General features: G+C 36.0%; 1 protein-coding gene across 4 annotated transcripts in view; it reads left to right on the forward strand.

Moving 5' to 3' along the window:
- The window catches only part of KIF20B (kinesin family member 20B), a 39,118-nt gene that overhangs the window by 16,989 nt on the left and 3,501 nt on the right, over window positions 1–18,628 (forward strand). For 3 of the 4 annotated variants that reach the window (XM_083844162.1, XM_083844165.1, XM_083844164.1), the window contains exons 18-31: window positions 90–209; window positions 1,801–1,993; window positions 5,386–6,598; window positions 7,040–7,178; window positions 8,172–8,294; window positions 8,734–8,794; window positions 9,419–9,544; window positions 9,804–9,943; window positions 11,039–11,194; window positions 12,151–12,327; window positions 13,250–13,411; window positions 14,404–14,514; window positions 15,952–16,155; window positions 18,125–18,205. In XM_083844162.1, coding sequence (XP_083700288.1) covers window positions 90–209; window positions 1,801–1,993; window positions 5,386–6,598; window positions 7,040–7,178; window positions 8,172–8,294; window positions 8,734–8,794; window positions 9,419–9,544; window positions 9,804–9,943; window positions 11,039–11,194; window positions 12,151–12,327; window positions 13,250–13,411; window positions 14,404–14,514; window positions 15,952–16,155; window positions 18,125–18,205 — 3,006 coding nt within the window. The remainder of the gene's footprint in view (window positions 1–89; window positions 210–1,800; window positions 1,994–5,385; window positions 6,599–7,039; window positions 7,179–8,171; window positions 8,295–8,733; window positions 8,795–9,418; window positions 9,545–9,803; window positions 9,944–11,038; window positions 11,195–12,150; window positions 12,328–13,249; window positions 13,412–14,403; window positions 14,515–15,951; window positions 16,156–18,124; window positions 18,206–18,628) is intronic. The other variant, XM_083844163.1, reaches the window with a different exon arrangement.

The following is an 18,628-nucleotide window of genomic DNA, read 5'->3' on the forward strand; positions in this document are numbered from 1 at the left end:
CTGAACTTGCTTTAAAATGCATTATGTAATTCAACTCCTTAATACTACATTAGAAACTGATGACTGAACTACTGTTTCATATTTCCAAGAAAATGAATACCCAGAATACAAGGATTCAAGAGCTAATGGACATCGTGGGGCAAAAGGATGATGTTATTACGAGGCTACAAGATTTAATATCCCATTTAGAAGAAACTGTAAAAGACTATGTAAGTTTTACATATCTCAATTTTCTTTATTAAAAAAATCTAGATCTATGCTTGCCATGGATTTATCTGTTTTGGAAAACTGTAATTTTCTGTAAGTAGTTAGAAATTTTAGGTTCAGTCTCAACGCACTTGTTTCCATTTCAAGCAATACCAAGTGGAAAGTGTGTGTGTTGGGGTTGAAATACGAAAGATGAGACTTCAGAAGCGTGGAACTGAAGTTACTGGAGGACTGTTGATGAGACTGAGTAGGCCCTCTAAAGAAACAGCTCACAATGGGAGGGTTTAGGCAGTGGGAACAGACAGATTGTGTCACTGTCTGTACTTTTACCCGAATGAAATGGAGGACTGAGAGGAGGTCTCCCACAGGAAGAGTTCAAATTTAATTGAAGTTCGAGGTTAATAATACAAAGACCAACTGTGTGAATTAGGAACAAATATCAGTGTGGCCCAACAACCATTACCCCACACACCCACTTTCAAAGGAAGAGCAACAGTATGTACAAGTGGATAACCAGGGTATCTATGCTTTTGTTGTGATTAATAAACTTGCTACTGGCTAATGTACTGCTAGCTACTGAATACCTAAAGAGTACCTGGGCCGTGTGTGTAGATTTAAAAATAAAAAAGAAAACATGCAGTTGCTTTTTTGAACCTGATGTTCAGTAGCCTTAAGTAGTTCTGAGAAAACTTTAAATGGAGTTTACTTTGTCAGCATTCAATCAGTTTCTCTTCCCCCTGAAAAATTAAGGCTTTGACCTTGCTTAGTCTTTGAGTGCCTATCTCTTCCTCACTGCAATTTAGCTCTTCTATAGTATTAAAGCTGAGTGACAGTAGTGATGACTGCTACCTATAGTATTAAAGCTGAGTGAGAGTCGCGATGACTGCTACCTATTATTACTATTTCTTCCAAGAGCAAGGTTCCAACTCTATCCAGTGTTTCTATAAGGCTGTGTGGCATGACACTTAAAACATGGCCACAAACCTTAACGCTATTAGGAAGATTTTTTTCTTGAAGTACTGAAGATGAGTAATAAGTCCTCGGCAGTGCCAGCATGGCTTACTGTTTGTGTCATCTTGTAAGTAAAGAAACTAACTCATCTTAACTCTGTTAAATACCTGGTCTAAAGTGTGAACGACAGAACTGACCAGGCTTTCAAATTGCATTGTCTGTCATGATAAAAATGATCTGTGGCGTTGAAGTTGATTAAAACTCCAAACTGTACCAAAATACAAGTTCATCACTTCAGTGTCATAAGAGCTGATCATTTGTCCTTTGAACAAATTGGCAATTATATAAACTCTGTACATCAGAAATTCTTCTTCAGGTGGTAAACTCATTGATTGTATGTGAATCTTACATTTTGCAGTTTCCTGAGCTCTTGCTCTGCCTTCTATATTGAAAGCATTGTGCTCTTGGTATCTGAAGGCATACTTGCTCTTGTTTTAGGATATGTAACTGGTTTCTATGGGGGTTGTCAGAGGAACATCTTACCCAGATACCTTTTGTATGCAAATATATTTACAAAATGTGCTAAGACTTAAGTGCTCATTTTGTAAAAACTTCAATGTAACTGATTTTATTTTAATGCAGGACAAGACTGTATCTAGCATTAAAAGAAAAATGGCAGAAGAGAGCTCTAACAAAGTAACTGAAAGCAGCCAGTTAAAGAAATGTGAGGAAACTGTATTGGAAGTGGGAAGAAAGCGTAGTTTAGAAAATGAGCCTACTGCGGAAGAAGAGCCACCTGCAAAGAAAGGTACAATTTCTACCATCACAGGACAAGGTGTCTTTCAAAAAAACTTGATTCCTATTCCAGAACAGAAGCCAAAAGTTGCGAAGCGTAAACTTTGTGGTATGAGGAGAAAATCTGTGCTAAAATGTAAATGGAAGTAACTTATGTAAATGCTTGTTTGCAGAAGGTCTTACACTGTTCACTCTTAAATGCTTAAAATAAAAGTTAGTTTTTTAGCCTGCTTCCTCTCTGTTGCTTTTTCCTCATCTGCTGATAAACTCCCAGACTCAGTAGTAATTCTAATCTTCAGGATTTTCGTATTAACCTTACTTCCACTTTTGCTATTCTTCTGGGAGAGTAACATCACCTGCTCACGTGCTTCAAAACTTTTCAGAACAAGCATCAAAGCTGTCAATGACTTATTAATTGCTCAGTCATACAATATGTGCTGTGAGACAAAGTTTAATTCTGTGTGTGTGCTGTGAACACACCAGCACTGGTCAAGATGATAGTGTTGGCAAAGAAGAAAAGATTTCCATCTGAATAGAAGTAACTATTTTAAGTCCATAGCTAGCCTGTTTTTGCATAGCTCTTATGTTTGGACTCTTGCTTTCTTTACTTTGTTTGCAAGTTTGCCAGGGTACCACTTCTTATTTCTATCAGCCTCATTGAAGTCTCTTAATCAACAAGATGGAGCTATATGGGCCGGATTTGTGCAGGCAGAGCTTACAGATACCATTTTGCATTTAACTTCTGGACACAGTTGGGCTTCAGTTTTCCTAGAATTATAGAAGCCATATGCAAAAAGGGAATCAGAAACTTCCCTTTGACACTTCCTTTTGACCCTTTCTTTCTTGCCTTTTCTTGCCTTCCTCTTGCAAAATAAGTTTGAGGAAGAAAATCTAGGCCTTGTTTGGATGAGGATGCTGCACCAGGAGGTAGGAGAAGCAAGTAATTCTCAACAGGTTCTAGGAGCGATGAGACAAAATAACAGCCAACAGGTTCATAAAGGGTTAAGCAGAGGTGTGTTTTTCAGTATTGGAACAACATGGCCAACTGTTTTGTGCAAGGAAAGGTCTGGAGGAAGTGACTAGGCTTGCCAACAGTAGCCAAGGGAGGTAAAATACTAGTCTGGGTGGACAAATGGCATGTGTGACCCAGTAGAGCTCTTCTGCTGTTTTTACAACTTAATTGAACAATTGTAAGGTATCTGAAGCCTTACTGAAGGAAGAACTTCTGTCTTTGTCAGAAGATGGTTTGGTACACAAAACACATCTCTGATTTCTCTAATTTCTCTACCATCTTTGTTTGGTGTGAATATTGGATCCTAATGTGACCACTTGAAGGTTCCACGTATATCCAGGTTACAGGAGGGGGTGGGGGCAGTTGACGAAGCTGGTGTAGACTCCTTGATATACTAGATAGTAGTAGGTTCGTTATAATGACTAAAACACTCTCTCAAAACAACAACAACAAAAAAATAAAACTGAGAACTGACAGTTTCAGCATTGAGATTTTTCTGTTACGAAATACAGGCTATTCAGTCATGTTAGGTATTTCTCTTATTTATAGGTGTTGTGTAAGTGTCTGACTTCAAAACTGAGCTGTTAGATGTTCCATAATGGTGAAATTTTTTAACATATACTTTTAACCATTCTTGTTAAATATACTTGGCACAATAGAACAAAGAGCACAAACACATTGTGTTGGATGTTTCATAGGATTTTGCCATACTAGTGGCATGAGTAAAACTTGTTTTAAGAGATGGTAGGTTATCTTGGCTTGAAGTTCTTGTACATTTCTTTGGCCTTTAGGTCTTCCCTTCCATCTTTTGGGACAGTGCTTTTAGTACTTCCTGCATAAGAAGATTCTGGACTGAATGTCACACTATCTTCTTGCTGTAATATTTATCTTGTTTTACTGCATGATGGTGCTTTTCAGCACAAAGCATCTCAATTGCTTCTAATTCCTCTTGTGAATGGCTATATTCTTCTCGCTATAGGTGTTGGGCTATAAGCTCTTCAATTTTTCTCTTGATGCCTGAGATAACAAAGTACCTTATAGTACCTCAGCTCCTTTCCCCTTCAGTGAAGTATGTAAAACTCCTGTCTAGTATGAGGAATATGTAGTACTTTGTTTGATACGTTTTCTTGGGCCTGCCTGCGCAACTGGGCTTTCAGAGGAAAACTATCTCCTAACCCAAAACTTTTAGTCTTGTAGAACTTAGAAGCATGGTTTTACAAGCTAAAGTACTGCTGTCATTGTGTCTGATCTAGCAGGAGCATTTGATAGGTCTAGTTAGAAGAGAGCAGCAGGAAGAAAATGCTCTGTAGAATTTGATCACTCTATGAACAATCAAAAGTAAACCTGGAGTGAGATGGCAAACACCTGTGCTTCAGCATAAACTGATTTTTGTTAAATCAGTTGCGGGCTGTCTTACATTTTTGTTGTTGGATCAGTTCAGAGGCTGCTTCCATGCACTGCATGGAAGCTATGTGATGTGGCTGCCCAATTCCACCCTGTGGTAGTTGCAGTGCTCACAGGAAACAACAGTATCTCCCTGGAATACATAGTTGTCATAACATCAACCTTAGAGATGGTCAGGCTTTTTTGTACTAAACCATAGCATGCGTGTCACTGAACAGGCGGTTGGATTCTTAAGCACTCATGAAATGCAGCTGGAGTCTCTTTTGATAGAGACAAAATGCATGTGATTTTAGTTAATTGTTCATTACTTACAGAAAAATCAGTCTCAAGCTAACAAAATATTTATGGAATTTGAGTTTGGAAATTTATATCTCTTTCTGGGAGAACTGTATGTGCAATGCTGTAGGTGTGGGCAGAAGTGGTGATTCTTACATTTGGCTTAGAGGCCAACTGAAAAAAGAGAGGAAGGACAGAAACACTGAGTGATAAACTTGTGCTGGATTTTAGCTCCCTTTTTAAAGTAAGGGGACTTCGAGTATGAATGAAACTTTTCAAAAAAAATATAATACATTTTTTCTTCTAAATATAGTTTGGGTGATTAACTGTATTTGAAAGTATTGTTGAACCAGTGTATGTAGAAACTTGATAGAGCTCTAAGTTATCTAGCTCATGAGTATTAGTATGTTTTTAAAAACTAGCTAGGTTTTCTACTAGTGTTAGAGTGGAAGGTTTGAACAGAGCTAAGCCAACGAGCTCTTTCAGGTTGAGGGCCTTTTGCTGCAAACTACTTAGAAGTCCGAGGCACCTATTGCATGTTAAGCTATTCAGAGGGCTTTAATTACTTTGAGATTTCAAAATGCCATCTGATGTGAGGGTATAATTTTCGTATTAATTTTCATAATTCTCATATTAATTTCATATTAATTTTCATATTGTGACCATTTTTCACATAATTACTACTTGGTATTGCTAATAACTTACTGATTTTAACCAACCTGATTTGTATTCATTTTTAGGAGCTGTGAAGGAGAGTGGGGAAGATCTCCCTATAGAGCAAAAAAGAACGGAACGCATGAACCAAAATAGTTCTGACAAACATGTGGAAATGCTAGCACTGAAGGAAAGAGCTGAAACCTTGGAGAGTCAGTTAGCTGCACTTGAAGAACAATGCAGAAGAGAAAAAAGTGAAAAAGAAGAGTTCAGTGAGCAGGTAGCAAACTTGCAACTTAAGCTCTCCCAGTCTGAAGAAAGGGCAACTGGCTTGAGTGAAGAGCTTCAGCAGTATCAAACTGACTATCAGCAAATTGTTTCTGAATTGGATAAACAGAAGACTATAAATAAGGAGAAAGAAGAAAAGATTATTCAACTAAATAAGGAAGTAGAAGATGCCAAACAAAATATAATTGATAAAGTGTCACAAATAAAAACAATACAGTCCAAAGTAGATAAGTTATGTAAGTCTCACTTAGAGTCTCATGCTATGGATATTGATTTAGTTGATCTAAAGGATTCCTTAGATTATAAAAAAGATGAATCAGAGACATCTCAAATTAGTCCTATGTATATGCAGTCCCAAACTGCTTCTGCAGCAGATCCAAGATGGGAGAGCTCCTTTCACTACAGCGTTGAAAGCATTTGGGAAGAATGCAAAAATATTATTAAGGCTTCCTCACAGAAAAGTCAGCAGATCAAAGAACTAGTTCAAGAAGTTGAAAACTTAACGAAGGGGCTTGAGGACACTGAAAACTGTAATAATCAACTAAAAGTAAAATTAAGTGAGATTACAGAACAATATAGTCAGTCCATAAAGGAAAAAGATCTTATGGATCAGTTACAAGAGCAAATCCAAAAGAAAACTCAGGATTTTGAAAAACAGGCTGCAGAAGACCACAGAGTAATTGCACAATATAAGGAGGAAGTTAACAGTTACAAAGTAAAAATAAGAGAGCTTGAATGCCTCTTAGAGGCTTTTAGAACAAAAGAAGACAGCGTGATAAAGTTAGAAGAAATGCTTAAAGAAAAAGAATCTATTATTTTAAATCTAGAAGCTAATACAGTAGCTCTGCAAGAGAAATGTGCTAATTCAGACCGAAAAATGAAAGAGTTAAATAATAAAGAAGCAAATTTGAAGGAAGAAGTTGTGCAGTTGACAAACAGTTTGGAAAAGATGAAACACTCTCTTTGGGAAAAGGAGAAATATGAAAATGAGAAAACACAATCCATAGAACTGTAAGTAAATAGTGAGATAACTCATAGCCCTTTGAAGAATGAGTCAGAGTTAAAAACCACCTTTTGTGAACATTGATTTGCTTTAACATAACACTTTCACGTTATCAATATCATTTACTAAGCTACTACTCTAAGATATTTTACTACCTTGAAATTAAGGGGGAAACAGGAACATGCAGGGTAACAGAATAAATTGGGGATTTATAATAGTTCTATGTTGTATATTCATCAGAACTGAATTTAAGTAGCTTGTTGCTTCAAGACCTTAGGAAAAGCTGAAATCTGAAAGTAATAGTATAGAGTTTGTCATTGGTCTTGGTAGATCTGAGTTACTATTTATTGATAGAAACCAACAATCAGAGCTTGAATTAACCCGTAAATGTTGTTTCTTTGAGATGTGTAATAGTAACGTTATTTATGTCTTTTTATTTCTAACACCAGGCTAAATAAAGATCTTTCTGAGAGTTCTGCCCTTGTACAGAGTTTGAAAAAAGATTTGCAGAGGAAAGAGGAAGAACATGAAGATTTGAAAGAGAAATTTTCTGATGCCAAGAAACAAATTCAGCAAGTACAAAAAGAGGTTTGTAGTCATAGTCAGGATGTTTCTTCTGCTAGTTTATTCTTAGTTTTGTTATTTAAAACAGGTTTCTCTCAAATCTCCAACTATGAAGGTTAAGTGTTTCATCTTGAAGCTATTTTAAGTTATACAGCTAGAGTAGATGTGAATTGTTAATGTTTATATAGAAGCTGTAGAGAAGATGAGATGCCAAAATGTGGTTTAATATAGGTAACGGGGGGAGGAAGGAGAAGTAAACTTTATTAGTTACCTTGAAAAAGGCTTGTGGGGAAAGTAAGGCTGATTTGATTATGGTGAGATACTTTACTGTTATAGTTATTATAATGTCTTACACTGGTATTTGTACTAACTTCAAAGCCTCAACCTTCAGACTTGTGGAAAATGATGAAAAGCAGTATATACCAGAAGAAGAAAGCACTAACTTCAAGACTTCTTTTTAATTTGAGTTATTTTTTCTATTAGTAACTTGTAGTAATATTAATTGGTAGTATTTAGTTATGAAGTGATAGGGTTTCTTAGAACCTGATTAAGTTATTGCAAGAATTTAGTACAAAAGATTAGAAGAGTCTGGGATTGAAAATTAAGGCTTAAAAATGTATTAGTGTCTTCCCTGCAGCCTTATGTTTGCTGACCTTCTACTGCTCAGAGTTTGGTGGTTAATCCTTCTTTATTTGACGGAGAGTAAGGGGTAGATGAAATCACGTCAGAAAATTGTTCTTTTTTCAAGTAGACAACCAAATTTGGAGTTAGATTATGCCATTTGAATTTTGTTTTTCCTGCCAAACGTACTGTAATCAATGATGAAAATCATGTGTTAGGAAGAACGTACAGTATAATGCACATCCAGACCTTGAAATTTAGTTAAGATGTTAATATTCTTGCAATAATTTGACTTTTAGTTAAAGCATTTAGTTATTTAGGTAGCTTAGATTGTAAAGAAGTTTGTAACTAATTGTCAGCTTTGTCTGTTGTCTCTGCATTCTACCTCCATTGCAGGTGTCCACAATGCGTTCCGAAGAGAAATCCCTGAGGAACAAAGTTAATGAACTTGAAAAAATTAAAAAACAGTTTGGTGAAGAACTAGATATCAAACAGCGTGCTATCCAGCAACTTAAAAAGGTTTTTTTTTTGCTCTTAATTTTTTAACTAGTCTGTTAATGATATGTTTTCTAAGCAACAGGAAAAAGCTTGCAGAACTGGAGGTAAAATGAAAGTAGCCAGCTGAAACTAGACATAATAGATGGAAAGTGTTTAAAAAGTTATTGCAGAGCATTGGTAATTTTTTAAAATACAGCAATCAGCTTAGTAAATACATATGTAATACCCTGATTCTATTTTGTGATGTCTATTTATTATTAGTTGAGATGTCTTTCTCTAAACCTTTTTTTATCAGCTTGAATGCTCCTTTACGCTATATGGAAAAAACTCTTTATTCTAGACTGTCTTAAAAGTTCTACTCATTAAAGCTCAGAATGAAAAGCTTTCTAGACTGCTACTGATTTCTAGTATGTTTTTCTTTCAACACTTCTTTTTAACTTGCTTTCAATGTGATATTCAGGAGCAGTTGAGTAATGAGAAGCTGGAAGAAGTCTCCAGACTGTATGAGAACACACGTAAAGGTCAGAAAAAGCCACTACTTTTGTGTTTTTTGGGTGTGGAATGTCAATGTAATGAGCTGTCATGCTATTAACTACCTTGACAAGTCTTACGTATTTGTACTGTGAGACATGATTTGAGAAACTTTAGGCTGAATGTTAAAGTGTTACAGTCAGCAATTAATTTTTGTTGCATCACTATTATCAAGTATATTTGAAAGCAAAGAAACAGAATTAGAATAAGAAACAAGTCCTTGAGAAAGTGTAGGTATGCTGTACTTTTTTAATCTGGTATTTATTTGCCAAAATAAATAACCTGTAACAAAAATCACACACTGAAATGTGAAATTCTACAACAACAGATTCTGTAGGCTTGATGAACTTAGAGTAGTTGAACCACGGCTTTCTCATAATACAGTCAATATTCTTATTTATCTTAAATTTAGATAAGAGATTTAACTCTATTTAGTAAGACTTTCTTAAGCTTTTTTTATGTATTTGTATATAAATATTTGAATAGAGATGCTCTATTTCTTTCTAATAGATCTTTTGATCATGGGGGAAACTACTTTGTATTGAAGGCTCTTTTAGAAAAAATCATGGGAACTAGTAGGGGGTTCATCTGTAAATTTATTTTCAAACCTTCAGAACTCAGTGCAAAAGAAAAAATAATTGAAGATATGCGGATGACGTTAGAAGAACAAGAGCAGACTCAGATTGAACAAGAACAAGTGCTTGAAGCCAAACTAGAAGAAAACAGCAGATTAGTTTCAGGTAATCTCTCCAGGGAAAGGGAGCAGGGAGGCAACGTTGTTTTATATATGTTGCAGTAGCCACTTCTATTTTCCCTTTGACTGTTATTCAGGTATTAATTTTCTGTAGTACATAACAAATTTCTAATAGTTAAAGGCTTCTGTTATTTCTTTGTGTTAGTAGCTGATAAACCCAAGTGACTTTAGCAGGTAGACGTTAATGTGGTCAAATACGAATTTGAAACTACACACCATGTAACCTCATTTTGTGTACCAACTAGAATTGGAAACATGGAAGCAGAAATACATGCAGCTGAATAACCAGAGCAATACTGACTGGCAGCAAAAGATGACCAGAAATGAAGAGAGAGACATAAATGGAAATGATAAGGAATTAATAAAGCTGCAGAAAGAACTGAAGGTAAAATAAGGTTACTTAATTCATACTTAGATTTAAAGCTGTACCTTCTAGGAGACTGGCTTTTTTTCATAATCATATGATAAGGAGTACAACTTTCCCTACATTATGCTACAGTGGACAGTGCTTCTGTTGCTGCCTTACGCTGAACAGTTGTCTTAACCAATCTGGCTTCCTTTATTGATAAAAAGAAATAGGCTCTCACTGGAATTTCCGAAGTGATTAGACAACAAGTTGCATTTATTCTGTTAGTGCAATGGTTCTGCACTTTTTTCTTTCCTCCTGAAAAAAAAATTTGTTTCTAATACATAAAACTAATGCTATCCTTCAAACAGAAGGGAAAGTTGAACACTCGTTAACACTCGCTCCATTTTATACTAGATCTACACAATATAAGCCAAGTACTTACTTAATCGATTTGTACATCATATGCAAGAAGGAAATACGAACTTGAAGCAAATCATAAACTTCAGATGATAGTTTTTGTCAAACCTGTTTCCTGTCAATTGCTTTGGTTAACTAAATAACCTATTTAGATCACACAGACTTTTTTCCAAGCAGTTTCTCAGGTGCTGTCTGTCTTACATAAGAGAAGGATAACAGATTTGATTGTGATTTGAAAGCAAAAAAAGGCAAGGTTGCTGTGGGTTGGATGTTCTTAGGTACTCATAATCTACTCCTACCATTTAAATTGTACTGTATTCTTTGCCTTTCAATCTTAGCATTAGAAAACTTGCTTCTAATATTCCTGTAAGGTGGCATGAAAGATTAGATGCCTGTAAATTAAAAGGGTCTCCTTAGTACTACTTTTGATGTAACTTTTATAGTGCTCATGATTTACTCGGAGCATTTTTAAAGGAAAAAAATGTTCTATGATGTCACTTCTTTCTGCATAAGAAATGCTGAAAATTGTTAATTTTCTTTTCCAATAGGAAAGAAGTTATAAATATCTAATGCCAGCATTTGAGAATATGCTGGAGTAAAACTGCTAGTATTTATCTTTTTGAAACAAGTCTATTTAATGGTAATGTGGCTTTTAAGACTTTTTGGTTTTGCTTAATTTCTTATGACTTCATTTCAATTTTTTTTAAAAAATAGGAAAATGAGGCAAAATATCAAACTGACAGAAAAAAGTGGATGGAAGAAAAAAAAGGACTCATAGATCAAGTGAAAGAAGCTGAGAGCCATCGCAACAGAGAAATGAAAAAATTTGCTGAGGACAGAGAGCGTCGTATAAAGCAGCAAGCAGAAATTGTAAGTGATGAGGTCTTGGCACAGTCCTCTAGTGTAAGTCTGTAGTGCAGAACAAATTTCACGTCTGATGCTAGCAGTATCAGCACTTGAGAGTAGGTGACATTTGTCAAAGTCCACTCACTTTTTTACATGACACAAAGCCCAGATGAGATCTTCTCGATATGGAAAAGGGAAGATGAGGAGGGTCACAGAAAAAAAAATAAAAAATGCTTAGTATATAGTGTAAGCCATCAATACGGGACCTACAACTGAAAATGAATTACTGTTTAATAAAGCTAAGAAAACATACTTTGAATAACAGAATTTGTTTCTTGGCTCTTCTGTAGAAATAGAAGCCTATAAGGCCTTAGAAGGAAGAAGAATAAATAATCAGAAGATGGCGAGAAAAAAGCTTCTCTCCAGATATAAAGTAAAAATACGTGGTCAAAATGCCAGTGCTTTTGCTCCCATATAGCTTTCAAAATAGTGACTGATATTTTATAAAAAGATGGCTACTTTGCATGCTCACTAGCCTCTTGTCATGACTGTAACTTCTTCAGCACGTGAAACTGTATGAATCTGTACATTCTACAAAACTATATTTACTATCTAGAAGTAGTTAGCATTGACTTTGTGGACCTGCAACCAGCACAGAAGAACGCGTGGAGCTTAGTATTACTATCACTCGCACTTTTCCTGATGCTTGCTAATAATCACTTGAATAAACAGAAGTTGAGGTTCTTTGGGAAAAAAATATTCACAAGGAGAGTAATATAGACTGTCAAATTGAAGCATGGTTTGCTTTTGTGTATTTGTATACAGTATATTTGTAGTTCTGCATGCCCTTTTTAAGATGTAAAAGGCCTCTCCAGTTTGCTAAGGCCATAAAATAGCGCTAACTATATGAAGCCAAACTGTCAGAACAGTTCAGATAGTGTGTAGCAGTAGTGTTCATTTTAAATCTTTTCTCCATTTAGGAAAGACTTGCGGCACAGCTGGAGGAAAAGGACAGCAATCTTCAAAAGTGGCGTGAAGAGAGAGATAAATTAGTAGAAGCTTTGGAAGTACAGCTCAAGACTTTGGCTTCTAAAACCATACAAAAAGATAAAGAAATAGCAGAACTGAAACAGTCTGTCCTAAAGGATTCAGGAAAGGTCAGCTTTTTATTTCTTACCATGTGAATTGCTTCCCATACATTCTGCAAAACACTCTTCTTTGCCTTTTGGCTGTATTTTTGTTCTTAAACACTGTCATATTAATATTTGCAGCCAGCTTAAAATAATGCTGGCTTTATGTTCTTTTCAAACTGAATTTGTGTCAATGGCTAAAGTTTCAAAATATTTAGTAGTTCAAATAAATGCACAAGTCAACTTGATCCTTTGTTTGCAAGGTTGGACTAGAAATCTTAAAATGACTTTTTTCCTGTAGCTCGTAGCACTTTGTCCCAGGCTAGGCTGAACACTTGGTAGGAAATAGTTTTCTGTTTCTTTCTTCGAGTGCTTTCTGATCTAGCATGTAGAATGGCATGAGATGAAAGAAATTAGGAAAGTTGAAAGAAAACAATGGAGGCAGAGAAGGAATGATTTCTCAAGTTACTTTTTTTAATTTCTGTGTCCAGCTCTTAACCAGGATAGCTAATCTAATTAGAAGCATAGGACTTCAAAAGCTAAACAGAAGACTGAATTAGTTACTCCTCTGTGGATGTTTGAATTCAGTCTCTCCGGGTGCACACGCTCATAACAAAACTACCACAACTGCTGACTGTTTCACAGCAGCAAGGACTTAATGGAAAAAATAGAAAGCTGAGCTTCTTATTCCTTAGGGAAGATGACTGAAGCACATAAGTAGAGCAAAATAAAATAAAAATTGTATTACATCTTTCCAGACTATATGACTTCTTTACTTCCAATAGTGGCCACACAAATAATTTAAACTATTGTGTTTTATGTTGGATAGTTCACTGTTCTAGCCTACAATTCTAAAATTGTTGCTATTGAGTAATTGCAGTGCTGCTGATGTATATGTTAATTCCTTTTGCCAATCCTATAATTTTGCAATTTTTGCTATGTTTATTAGGATAATGAAACTGTGCTAGAACTAAGAAAACAGTTGGCTGATAAAGAAGACTTCATAAAGGAATTGAAAAAATGCATTAACCATGAAAGCCTTCAGTTTTTACCAGAAGTACCTTTACATGAAGAAAGACAAGATAAAGGGGATTCCTCTGTAAACAAAGAGGTATGATTAGTACATACTAACAATGTTTGTTACATTTAGAGAAAATAATTGTAATAATTGTTGTTCTGTTCTTTTATCAGTATATATTTGAGATACTAGGAATATCCCAGAAGTTGTAATTTCAGGAATTTCAGTTAGAGCAGGAATTTCAAAATGAACTGTTAAATATACTTTTAAAAAAAAGCTCCCATCTTCCCAAAAGAAAAGCTTGTGTAGCTTATCATGCATTCTCTACTAGTCTTGCTGATATAATTCTAGTATCCAGGTAATGAAATTTGCAAGCTCTATCGCATTGGTCTGGCTTGAAAGAAAAAAACGGGGCTGTTAGACTTCCTCTTTGATTATCCCCACGTGTCCAAGCAAACAGCATGACCAGCATGATCAAACGTTTGTGGCTGGTGCTATTATTACTATTGGAAGATCTTCGTATGCAGTTTTTTTGTTTATGTGGCATGAGGAAAAGGCTAGCTATACAGCTTCAGAAGTAGCTTCTGTTTTGTTCCATTCATTAGCTTTCCTGTGAAATAGTTGTTCCCAACAGCAGTGCTCACATCAGTCTCATTCTGTTTGTTTGAATTAACCTAACTGGCTTTACTCTTCTTGTTCCCATGAAGGGTTATTCATGGACATTCACTTGTTATGAATGAGGAGAAAAGCCAACTGGTGTTGATACAGTCATTGAGAGTGCTGTGAGAGTATGAAGGGAATAGATGACAAGGTGACCAGGATCGCACACCCCTAGATAGAATCTCCCTTCCACTTTCAGAGACAGAATATTGAAAAAGATGGACTGTTGATGAGACCCAGCAGCTCACATCTTACGATCACATCATGAATAGCTGCTACCAGCTTCCCAGACTTGTGCTGTCTTTTAGTCTAGGTGCTCATTAGGTGTCTGTGCTTGAGATTTTATAGTATAACTTTAGAAAACTCAGTGGGTTTTTTAAGGTTTGTTATATAGGATAATCTTTATTCATTCTAAATATTTACAGATTACGAAGAAACAAAGCGAGACTAATCCAATAGCTGGAGAAAGTATTCCAATAAGACATGAAGTTAAAGAGAATGATTCCAACAGTGCTTCTTCATTAAGTGAAACTGAGGTTGGTATGAAACTTTAAATCGCAAAGTTTTATAGTTGTATGGATTTGATAAATAAAAAAATGGGTAGGAAACAGTGTCATGTCTGAACAATTCTGAAGTTATTCTGCAGATACCTTTTGACATGATCAGATAGCCTGATTTGAGAGCTTTTTGGTAGCAACAAAAGCTGTAGAAACATAACTTGGTGGTGAATTTTATCTATGTGCTTTTGAAAACTTTCATCATAAAGTGGCTGATTAGATAAGTCACCTGGAAAAATACTTATAAAGCCATGTTAGCTGAGGATACTAACCAACCCTATGCAAATCTTTGATTGCTAACTTTCATAAAGTAGCAGTTATATAAAGAAAAATATTATTAACCAACTCATTCTTGGAAATGCAATGGTGGTGATACCTCCATTCAGAATCCTGGCAGAGCCTGTTGAAGAGTCTTACTAACTTTTGGCTTTCCCTGAGCTTTGATCATTTTTTGTGAGGAGGAAGGTGCCCTTCAGAGTGAACTGGTATAAGAAATAACAGCAGCTAGTCTGTTTGGGACCCTACTAGCAGCAGTAGAAGCAGCGATCTGTCATTTCTCTATCCTCGGCTGTGCCCCCAGCAGCCCATGTTTCATTCAGACAGCTGCTGAATTCCCTTTGGTACTCTAGTCACCAGCTGAATTCCTGCCACAGAGGAAGAAGAGTCAGGGAGACCACAGCTCTGGCTTTCTTGCTGAGAAAAACAGGGTTGGGTAGATGGTGGACAGTAAGCCGTGCTGGGGAAGAAGTAAAAATTGACCTTTCTGTCCCACCCCTGCTGTGTGGTTCTTGCTGTTTGGCTGTGAGCTGGTACAAGAGAAAATCTTCAGCTTGTTGACAATGTTGCTGTCTGAATGCCTGGGCTTTCTCTAGGGGAAAAAAAAAGAGATAAGTCTCTTGCAGATTGAATTTGGCTTGCAGCTTGCCAGCTGGACCTTGTTATTTACATAATTAACTTCCATAGTGTTGAAGGAGAAGGGCAAACTCTCTAAAGATAAGCTAGAGAAAAATTCAATTTTTCTGCCTAAAGCTCTTGTACCTGCCTAGTTCCTAAGCAGCAGAATTGAGATGAAGATGATCATGTCAATTCTGCTGCTGCTAGCTGCATAAACAACCCAGTTGTTTGTGCCCTTGAGGAAAACGACCTGGAAAGTATCAAGCTGAATTCAGCATGGAAAACTTAAGTTTTTATTTCAATCTATAACTGGGAGAAAAAAAAGACCCCCTAGAAAATAAGGGTTAAATTCAGTTATAATTGGAGTAGAGTTCTTCTATCATAAAAATTCTGTAAACTAACATCTGGAAAACTGATTGAATGCTTACTTTACATATCCTTTTCCAGGGGGACTGCATTATAATTTTTTTTAAATCTCAATTACTTAAAAACTTGTTTCCTTAAAATTTCTATACATTGCAGGAGCATTCAGAAACTGTCCTTGACTCTTCGGAAGTGTCCACAGAAAATGGAAGAACTAGTCGGTTCCCAAAACCAGAGATGGAAATCCAGTTCACACCTCTGCAACCAAATAAGATGGAGGTAAAGCATCAGGGCAGCGCCTCACCCGTGACAGTTAAAATGCTCAAAACAAGAAGGAAAAGGAAGAGTGACGAGATGGATGAGGTATGACCTAGACCAACTAACAAAATGTTGTGTAGTTTTTCAATGTATTACTGTGATATTTTGTTAGAACTTTATCTGATTCTCATTGAGATTACTGAGGTCTACAAATACCTTAATATATTGGGTGGGGGGCAGTGAAAGAAGTTTAAATATACATGAGTGCTGGATCTCTGGTCTGTGTTGAATAAGGCCACAGACTTCAATTTATCCAGACTCTGGACCCATGTCCCTGCCTTGCGTTTCCTCTTTGCCTTTTACACTGCACTCTCCATGCCGGTACCATTTGCTCTGTCTCCAGCTCTCCTTTGTGGGATTGCAGACCAATTCTACCGAATTGCTAGTTTTGGTTTAGGCAACTGTTGGTATCAATTCTCTCCTAATACTCAATTACAAATTAAGCTTAATCAATGCATTTCAGAGCCCCAAGGCCACCTCCTTTTTTTTCCATCGTATGAGGGGCTGCACAGAACTGCACCAGCACCTGAACTTCACTGTTTTCTGTAGACTTTAATTCATCTTCAATTCATTCAGTTGGGCTAGGTTATATGCTGCAGCCTTCTTAATGTGCTGTGATGTTTATATGTGAGCCTGAGACTCCACTGCAGTCGAGGATGGTATATGTTGTTCACTGCATGTTACCAGCATACCTTTCACCGGCATTAGCACCAACATAACTATCTCAAGGCTACCTAAATACCACAGTCTGGTCTTACGGTTTTGTACCTGTAATGCTACTTAGGGGCCTTATTTGAATCTGTAAGGATTTATGCAGTTGACAGGTTAGTAAGAAGGATATGACTTGTGGATGACTTGGCTAATGTCTGATGTCTTTCAAGTGAGTGAGCTTGTCCCAGCTGTAGAGTGAAACATTTGCTTTTTTTGAAGTAAAAAATAACCAACCTTCTGAGGGCACTGGAAAAACTGCTGAACCTTATCTGCAGATGAATATATTTCATCTAATGTACTTATCCACCTTTTCAAGGCTACTATAACAATTCACTTAAATCCTTTCATAGTGTATTGGTCCATACCTTCATGGGATAACATAACTTAGTTAACTAACTTTTCTAAGTTTAGTTATGTAATGCTGACTTAGTTTATTGCTGTCTTATTCATCTGAATATTACTCTTAAATATTTATTTTTGCATTACACGTGCCAAACAGATTAGTAAACTGTTCAGTAACTTTAATGGTGTCTCAAACTAGTAATAGTTTTTAAATTCCTCAGAACTGAAAAGCATATTGTCAACCCAAAAGCTAGGGACAAATTGGAAACTGTTGATGGTAAAATGACTGTTTGTTCGCCTTAAAGTATTTTTTTAGAAATGAACAAAATTGAACCTTGTACAGAGTCCAATCTTTAACTGAACAAAACTAATAGCCATGCTGACCTCTAACAGCATCAGAAAAGGGAAAAGAAGATTTAGTTATCTGAAATCCATTGCATTTCTTCTCTAGAAAGCTGTACACACAAATCAGCTTCTTAGACTTCCCATACATTGGCTTTCTATTTTAGTGTAAAGTATCCAGCTGTTTCTTCAATGGAATTGTCAATGTGCAGTTTTGCTTCACATGGATCTTCAAAGAAAAGTTTATGTAGAGAGATGTCTTAATTCTATTGTTAAGCTGTTAGTAACAATCTGTTTTTATCATTGTCACCATAAACCTGAATTTATACTTAGATTTATTGAGTTGCTTTCAACTTACATGTTCACTTGTTAAATACCTCAATACTGGATGTATAGGAAATAATGGAGAGAAGAGAATTTCAAATGGCAGAATGGTTTACCTACAGGTATTTCTAGTTCCCTTAAAGTTTATTTAGCATTTGAATAGTTACCACTATCCAATATTAGCAAATACCTTCCTACTGTTAGCCATAGCATTTAAGTTTAAGCAGTGGCTGTTTATTTGACGTAAATAATTATTTCTGGAAGAAAGCTAAAACTTATGTATTTATTTCCCTAGGATTTTGTGAAAAGTGAGAACAAGAAAAATGCAAAATCTGCTATGGCTTTTAGCTCACCTTCTACAAGCAACAAGAAAATGGTTTGTTTTTTTTCTATTTTTGAAGATAGTTTGGCATTTTCTGTAATGCATATCTGTAACTTCCTGGATATGTGAAAGGAGCAAACGTTCTTAACAATATCTTACCTCACTCAAGTATATAGATAAGGTTTCTTAAACACTTATGTTTTCTTCCTCTTAAATTCTATAAGCTAACAAAGGAGAGAGAGAAAGTCTGTTTGCCAAGTATGTACTGGCTGTATTGTATAATGATTTGGAGGAAAGGATGTTGTTGCATGTTGAATATCAGGAAAGTCAAGTTTGAGTGTATTAATAAGTGCTGTTGTAGGTGATGTTCTTGAAGTAAAACTAAGGTTTAGTTAAATGCATGTCACTTAAATGCACAACAATTATAAAAATGTCTTTAAGCTGCAGTACTATCCTGGGCAAGTTCAGAGGGTGGGT

Source organism: Anser anser, assembly GCF_964211835.1.
Source record: "Anser anser genome assembly, chromosome: 7".
Lineage (NCBI taxonomy): Eukaryota > Metazoa > Chordata > Aves > Anseriformes > Anatidae > Anser > Anser anser.